The sequence below is a fragment of the Anarrhichthys ocellatus genome, unplaced genomic scaffold (genome assembly GCF_004355925.1).
Source record: "Anarrhichthys ocellatus isolate YVR2014 unplaced genomic scaffold, GSC_Weel_1.0 scaffold3, whole genome shotgun sequence".
NCBI lineage: Eukaryota > Metazoa > Chordata > Actinopteri > Perciformes > Anarhichadidae > Anarrhichthys > Anarrhichthys ocellatus.
The window spans coordinates 4,860,136-4,868,674 of record NW_022280033.1 but is presented as its reverse complement, the minus strand read 5'-3'; the positions used below and the strand labels follow the sequence as shown (position 1 = coordinate 4,868,674).

The 8,539-nt window shown below is 43.1% G+C and overlaps 1 protein-coding gene across 1 annotated transcript in view; it reads right to left on the bottom strand.

Annotated features, from left to right (window-relative positions):
- Positions 1-8,539, bottom strand: part of lrpprc (leucine-rich pentatricopeptide repeat containing) — a 47,102-nt gene that overhangs the window by 29,999 nt on the left and 8,564 nt on the right. Inside the window, exons 12-22 of the mRNA XM_031872511.1 lie at positions 7,245-7,363; positions 7,015-7,105; positions 6,172-6,241; positions 4,312-4,339; positions 3,561-3,618; positions 2,769-2,875; positions 1,955-2,032; positions 1,649-1,720; positions 1,240-1,353; positions 992-1,122; positions 621-706 (exon numbers count right to left, since the gene is read on the bottom strand). Coding sequence (XP_031728371.1) covers positions 621-706; positions 992-1,122; positions 1,240-1,353; positions 1,649-1,720; positions 1,955-2,032; positions 2,769-2,875; positions 3,561-3,618; positions 4,312-4,339; positions 6,172-6,241; positions 7,015-7,105; positions 7,245-7,363 — 954 coding nt within the window. The remainder of the gene's footprint in view (positions 1-620; positions 707-991; positions 1,123-1,239; positions 1,354-1,648; positions 1,721-1,954; positions 2,033-2,768; positions 2,876-3,560; positions 3,619-4,311; positions 4,340-6,171; positions 6,242-7,014; positions 7,106-7,244; positions 7,364-8,539) is intronic.

The following is an 8,539-nucleotide window of genomic DNA, read 5'->3' as shown; positions in this document are numbered from 1 at the left end:
GGGGGGGGGGGTGGAGAATGAGAGAATGACATGCTTCGAGACGGCGGGGGAGAGAGGGTCAGGTAGAGAGACAGAGACGAAGACGGAGAGAGGGGCGGGGAGGAGAGACGAGGACAGACAAGGGAAACGTTTTGCCTGTCATTGTGTGCAAAAAGCAGAGCGGCAAAGCTGATGGTAATTGGGTCTTCGATGGGCTGAAGGAAACCCACCGTAGCATTCTGAAAATGGCCGGCTAATGTGGTTTGAGGGAGGGAGAAAGACGGATTGTGACAGAGTTGGTGACACACACGCACACACACACACACACACACACACACATATGTGGGCCTTTTGGGGTTCAGGCATGATCTCCTTTGATCCAGCTTACTGTCAGAGAAAACATAGTGAGGAAGTGCTGGTGGGAATAGCCGATTAACCGATAAGTCAATCAACACAAAGTTAAGAGCTTTCTTGGTAATCGATCAATTGTTTTCAATCCTTCAAGAAAAAATGCTTTTGAAGAAGTTCCCTTGGCTCCGAGAACTTTTGTTGTGGTTTGAGGCTTTATGACTAAATAAATAAAAATAAAAAAGACAGACTGATCAATAACAAAATGTAGTTGCAGCCCTTGGGGAACTTACCCTCCACTTTGCCATTCTTCGAGAGGGTCTTGACCAGTGTGATGTATTTGCTGGGATCCAGCACGACTGACGAGTCCTTGCGGCTCCTAAAGACCGAGACAAAGAGGAGAGACGAGATTAATGTATTCCACTTGAAGTAATGCAACTCATCTGTTGTACACTCTCCTGTTAAGACTTCAGTCTGATGAAGTGGGGAGTGAAACAAGGGAGGAAGGGAAGAGTTTCCTCTGTTTTAACAAGTCAACAGAGCGGCTGGACTCTGCATTAATGTCTCCCCTAATACCACTCAAGTTAAACTTTAATGGCCTACTACTGGTAGCAGAGCTACATTGTGTGTGTGTGTGTGTGTGTGTGTGTCCTGCTTCACTCACATTTCCCTCTTCAGGTTGAGCGCCTCCTCCATATTGTCGTGGCGGCAGCACAGGTTGATGAGGATGGCGTAGCCGCCGGCTGTCATCTCCTCCTCGTGCTCCTGCTTCAGCTCAAGGGCGTGCTGCAGGTTCTGATGGGACAACAAAACTCTCAGAAAAGAAACACGGACTAAACTCACAGACGGAGCAACTCGTTTCAAGAAAAAGAAGAGGTTTTGTGAAGACCGAGGCATCCAAACAAATCCTACCTCTTCAGCACAGAGCGTCTGGATGGCTTGTTTGAGAACAACGCCCAAAGGTTTGCTCTCCGCTTTCAGTTCGGACAGTTTCTTCTCAAGTGCCAACACCTTCCCCTCAATTCCCTGATGGAGACAGAGGTGTTAAACACATGTACATGACCAAAACATACACACAGGACCTCATGTGTACATGGGTTTGTACTAATAGACAACAGAGTTCTCTCACAAGATTACACACATTAAAAGGAAACGATGAGGCAAACTGTGTGTTTTATTCCTCTTTTTTCTTTTGCAAATTCAAATGTGAAGCAAAGTTCAAGCAATACAAATTTCCCAAAAGATAAACATACACATTAACAATGAATTATGTTGCATTTCATAGCATTTTTCACACTAATTTCCACACTGTCCTACTTACAGTGACACGGGTAAAAGCTGACACAGAGCTACTGGACACTCGGTCTGTGGGGTCCACCAAAGCAACCACATCCTGAAACACACACACACACAGACACACAGTTAATATTGGACTTCTACATTAGGGCAACTGTACAAAAATACAAGTATTAAAAATACATCATCATATTGTGCCTTTGGCTGTTGAGTTTATCTACTCTACTGAAGCCTTTCTCAAGTGACTCTCAATAGTCTCAAAGTTCTATGATGACAGTAAGTAATACTGCATTCAGACATTGTGATCTACATCTCAGATCCAGCTCTGTACCTTGATGAGCTCTGGGAGGTTGTAGGACTCCAGAAGGTTCTTGATGCCTCTGTAGATGTTTCCTGAAATGGTTACGTTCTGAAGAGGAACAAGAGGGAGAAAATCCATCAAACCATCCATCAGCTCACAAAAAGATTCAATAGGAGCTGAAGCTGTTACATTTGTTGTGCTTGTATACGATTTAGATACAATTTAACCCAACTTTAATGCTTTTGAGGAAATACAAACATACCAGGAGCGAATTTTAATCCAGACAGTAAAATGATGAAGTTTATTTTGCTAAGTTATGACTCCTGGTTTCCAGCATGTAAACTAATAAATGATTATGGTGTAGTTCTGCTTTCTGGTACTTTAGTGTCTATAAACTCCACATGGTCCTGACTTAGATGATGAAAGATATCATTTTATGAATGTGCAGGTCAGGATTAGCTCGGCCATATGAAATGTTCACTGGATTGTTTTTTACAACTTGACCTTTCAGTAAATCCACATTGGACCAGGAAATTCCAAACAGCCAGTTAAGACGTGACCTTTAGCCAAAAGTGTAAAACATGATGTCATCTGCCACAACATGTCTGGTTGTCCCAAACAGAAATGGAGCGCAGGGGGGAGGTCATGTGTCTTGTTGTGTGTGTGTGTGTGTGCGCGTGCGTGCGTGCGTCATGAATAATCAGAGTCTGATTACACACTGCAAATCATCTCAGATCACAGTGAGTAAGCTCCTTTAAAGCAGGACAGTTATGAATGAACTGGATATATAAGCTGTGTATGAATGTGTGTTTGTTTTCAGTAACATCAGTGTGTGGGTGTGTACCTGAGCCTGTAGTTGATTGAAGTATTTTCTCAGTTTGTCTTCCTGTGTTTGCACCTCCCCCTCTGACATGCTGTCGATCAAATTGTACATGAAGAAAGATGCCGCTTCTGGAGGGGACGGAAACGAAAACACACACACACACACACACACACACACACACACACACACAGTGAGCAGTTGTCTTGGGAATAAATTAAATTTGCCACCGTGTCAGTCACTGCATCCATTTATACTATTTTTCTGTAACCTCTGCAGAGTGTGTGTTTGTGTTTCTTTTCTGCTGACAGAGGCTGCTTTTGGGCCGGAGTGTGAGTGAATGTGCGATGGCTGGCACTGACAGCTTCCCCCTACTTCAACTCCCTACACGCACGCACACACACACACACACACACACACACACACACACAAACACTTTTAACCACTCAGCGCTCTGTCAGCAGCAGACAGGCTCTATTTCTTCAGACGGAGAGAGCAGGTCTTTCACACACACACACACACACACACACACCTGGACATCAACTCACACAGGCTTCATGACGAGAAGTGGGCCGGTCAGCAGTATTTTGCTACCGAGACTGAACATAAACACACAGATACACACACAAACACACTGGGCATCTTTCTGAATTATAGTTGGAAGCTGACTGAGACAGAGACTGCAGTCTGCAAGTTTGAATTCTGATACGCGATAGATCACACACTCTCACTCTCTCTCTCACACACACACACACACACACACACACACACACACACACACACACACCCCTTCTGGTGGTAGAAATGTTTGCTTACCTGAAGCCTTGGAGTTTCCTTTGGAGAAACGCTCATCTTTGTACAAGAGCTCAGTAATCTGGGAAAATAAAAAATAAGGTAAATAAATAAACACACACACACACACACACACACACACACACACACACACACTTTACTTTGACCGGTTTTACTTTAAACACTCACAGGAGAAAAAAAATGAGAAAAGTAGAGTAAGAACACCGCCACCACAGAAAGGGTTGGGAGTTAAATTGTGCGATAGAAAATCTCATCCTAAACATTTATTTTTTTAATATATCTTTTTTTATATTAAGTCTAAAACCACTACATTTTGTAGTAAGTTAAATTCAAAGGATGTGTATGAACTAATTGTGTTTTTATGTTTGCAAACCATCTTGCCTAAAACTGAACCCTGAAGGTGAATAAAGTATCTTTAAATCTAAATAACCATCCTAAACTCTTCTATATTCATATGCTCAGTGTGCCACACGGAGATTTGGATAAAAGGCAGCAGATGGTATTTGTCATATTGTATATTCTTCCTAAATATAACTTGTGTGTAGCAGTTCTGTTGTGAGGAATAAGCCATCATACTGTATAGACCGCTCAAGATTCATCTAATGCCTTAAACACTCTTTTTGTTTTATTTTTTACTTTTTTCCATGTAGGCTCTTTTTCTGGATCATTTTTAGCCACTGCTATTCTTATAATCCTGCTGGTTCAATTATGGTTCTCCAGACACTCGAACACTGTGGGCACAATCGCGTCTTACCTTCACCATGCTCTCCACATCAGACGACCTGCAGGGGGCAGTAGAGGACAAGACATGAGCACCCGGTCGACATGCGCCCTCAGCGGGTTAACGAGACTCCAACGTGTCAGGGTAAATGTGCAAGTTGCTCATAAGTGAGGGTACGTTTTGCTTTTAGGTCACAAAACATAAAAGGACATCTACATTTCTGAAAGTACATCCACATCCTCCTCTTCCATGTCTTTCTCCATCGTTCTTTCAAGCCAAACAAACTCTGTTTCTGACATTTTTCCCCATAAACCATCACACTAAAGTTCTCAAATCACAATATAGCAAAACGTCTCTGGACTGAGCTCTCTTTGCTATTGATTGCTTGTACCGTCAATGAACTTTGTACAGTTGGTGAACTACAGATTTAAATCTATATTCTAGCTGCACTTATTTCAATAGGATGTGAATATTAATTCTAAACAGTGAGAATATAACGGAAGTTTAAAAAAATCTATTGTATACAAACACACTTCATAAATATTTGAAATTAATGAGTTTAGTTAATTATCTGACAGATTTTTCAGTTTGACTCTCTCAAGCCAACAGTACAAGAGAGGAGAGACGGCAGTACAAAAGCCTGGGAAGCTTCAAAAGATGCGCGTGCGCACGCACGCACACACGCACACACACGCACACACTAAATGATGACAATGTGTTACATTTTTGGCGTTGTCAGCTAGTTGGTGGAGAGGAGGAGAGAGAAGAAGAGGTCTTTAATGATTAAATTATCCCCTGACCTTGTCTTTGACAGGGGCAGGTCCCGCATTGCAATGACACGGCACGCACACACCCACCCCCCCTCCCCCCAAGTGACAAGCCCAATTATGACCCTGTCAGGCAACCTAACAGTTAGGAGGAGTGTGTAGGTGTGTGTATGTGTGTGTTAATGCAATGAGAGCAAAGCAAATAGAGGAAAGGGAGCGGATTCAGACGCAATGAAATAGACGGACAAACTATTTGTGAATACACTGACTTTAAATAAATACATTTTTTAAAACATTTATTTTGGGTTGTGAAATAAGCTAAAACTCAATATGCAATCATGCATTTTCTGTTACTACCCATGTTTTCCTTGAAAAAAAATAATCTTTTCTTTATCCTTAATATTAGATAAATCATCAACATCCACTGAGTTAGTTAACACATCAGTTACAACAAGCGATGTATTGACTGAATGGAAAGTTCAAAGTTAAACTCAAGAGAGGATTTAGGCTTTTTAGTGGAAGAAATAACTTTGGTCTCTGCAGACAACTCAGCGTTTTTCTCTTTGACTCACCTCCAGCATCGCTCAGGGGCCGGAGTGTTTTCGTGTGGGCGTGTAGTGCTAAACTGTAAATATTCATAAACACCCCTTCACCAAAAGCCCACGGGTCAGGTCCTGGTCCTAAGGCTAACTCTGTGTGTGTGTGTGTGTGTGTGAGAGAGAGAGAGTGAGATCAGTACGGGGTCCGGGCATCAGGGCCAGTGGTGGGCATCTGCTAATTTACATATCTCCCACGGTGCTTTGGGGCGAGAGCTGAGCGATGACTGCCTCCATATGTATGAGGCAGCCGTGTATGCGTGTGTGAGAGAGATTGAGTGTTTTTCCCTGCAGCTGCCTGCCTGCCAACACACACACACACACACACACACACACACACACACACACACACACAGTGTGATAGGCTGCACATGTCATCGTCATAACATATGCCGCAGTGACCTCCATAGTGCTACAGGCCTCCCTGAAACGCCAGTCAGGAGTTATGAGGCAAAATATGGAGAAATATGGAATATCAAATGATGGAGAACACATTAAGACGTAAATAGACGACCGGCTAATTGACTCACTTTCTGAAGCCCAGGATGAGGCTGCCGCGGAAAACACTGAGGTCCATGGAGGGGCAGGAGGGATCAGACACTGGAAACAGAGAGGAGACGGACTGATGAGTGATGAAAGTAAAGAAAGTCTTCATGTGGACTGATCAGGGCTGCTATTCATCATTATTGATTATTCTACTAATTGACTTTTGGACTTGGTAAAAGGGGCAGTGGTGGGAGTCTGATTATTAAATTAAACTTGTAATCTTGTGGAAAATGGCCCTGACCAGTTTCCAGTTCCAAAGGTTTGATTTATGGGACCAAAAGTCAAAAGATTGTTCAATTTACTGTCATATCGACCAGAAAAGGAGCTCGATGAACTTACTTTTTGAGGGTGTGCTGTGTTAATTTCAATAGTGCATAGCGGGGAGAAATATATGAAAACTGTCCTAATGTGAGAGGGGGGGGGGAATCCATTCGGGACACAGAGGGTTGTCTGTGAAAACGATGTGGAGTTTTGAGACTAAAACGAGATGAAAGACGGAAAAAAAAAAAAAACAAGAGTCATCCATTATTTAACAGCCTTCTCTATCCCGTCCTTCTGCCAGTCCAGGCGCCTCTCGCTCTTTACATATTCACACAGACTAATCTCTTAAAAGGCCTGATGAGCACAGAGGAGTAAGTGGGCAAATGTGAGAGAGAAGGAGCAAGTGTGTGTGTGTGTGTGTGTGTGTCCAATTAGCCCACAGGCAAAGTAGCGATTTTTATGATGATGGTGCTCAAGATGCAGTAGAGCTTCTTTGGAATGTGTCAGAGTGTGTGTGTGTGTGTGTGTGTGTGTATGTGTGTGTGTGTGTGTATATTTAGGCTTACGTATGGTGTAGAGTTCGGCCAGGTTGCTAACAGCCACCGAGCGAACCTCTGAAGACACGAAGCCCTCCGAATCCAAAGAGATGCCTGCATCCTGAACAGATAAACATCACCTTTAAGTCAGCAACAACTTCTTAAATACACATTGGCCACATCACATGTGAAAACACACACACACACACACACACACACACACACACACACACACACACACACACACACACACACACTACCTTGAGGGCCTGTCGAGCTGCTTCCATGCTGGGGAAGACAGGGAGGATGTAGTTGGATAAAGTCTCCACATCAGGACACAGCTCGAGCTCCTGCATGCCCTTCACCACCTCAACTACACCTACGACACACAGGCAAAAAGTAATTAATATCAACTTTTTAAAAGTATGAGATCGGACCGCAATTAATATTCCATCCATATTTTTACATTTCTTGTTTGTTAAATGCCAGAAAATGGGAAAAGGTTCCCAGAATCCAAGTTGGTGTCTTTAAACTAGTAGTCCTAAACCAAAGAATACTCAATTTAATATGATATAACAGAGGAAAGCAGCAAACGTGTGGTTTGGTATTTGTACTGAATGACTCTGATAATAAATTGAATTGGTGCTTTCATTTTTAGACTTAGACTGAAACTTCTTAATCATCAGACTAATTGTTTCAGCTTTATTCCATATCATCTTTATGTCCATGATAATGCAAGTTGAATAAGTTTGTGATGTAATAAACAATATTTGGATCAATAGTCAAAACATAACATGAGTGTACGAGATGCATGTGCAGTAAACCTTTTTGTTTGACCTTTTGAATTCAATCCCTGCACATGGCTGCACTTTTACAGATACAAACACTTTCCTCCACTCACTCTCATGCACAGGCCTGGAGTTGTGTTGGCACTTTTTAAATGTGGGTCTAAGAAATGAGCTGGCACATACTTTCTCTCACCCCTTCACTTAAATCGGCAGGCATTTACACACACACACACACCATCAACAAAATGCTAATGGCTGCTTCCCTCTCCACCTTGGACTGACGGATACGTGTACATAAACACGCACTCGGCCTGAAGTGGACTCTTGCACCATCACCCTGCTCTCCAGCGGAGCCCCGAGGTCCTGCCCCAGGGAGGGAGGCCAAAACAGCCACATGCATATGGAACAGCCACACATGCGCTCTCCAAATGCCCACTAGTGTCTGTGTGTTCGCGAGTGTGTGCACATGTGGAGGAGGCACTGCAGCACTTTGCATATGTCTGGGAGCGTGCCCATGAAGGACATGCATCTAAATGAGGGCATCAGCCAGTCTCCCCCCCAATGTGTGTGTATGTTCATTCTCAGTGAGTGTTGCTATGTGCTTTGAGGTGCATCTACTGTATATGCTATAAATGACCACATCCAGTGTAGCAATACACCTTGTTCCCATGCGGACTTCAGCAAACTACCTTAAAGTGCACACCTCAGGATGCGGTGTGTAGTTACTCTCACTCAGGTTCTAAAACGCACACACATAAACATTTTTT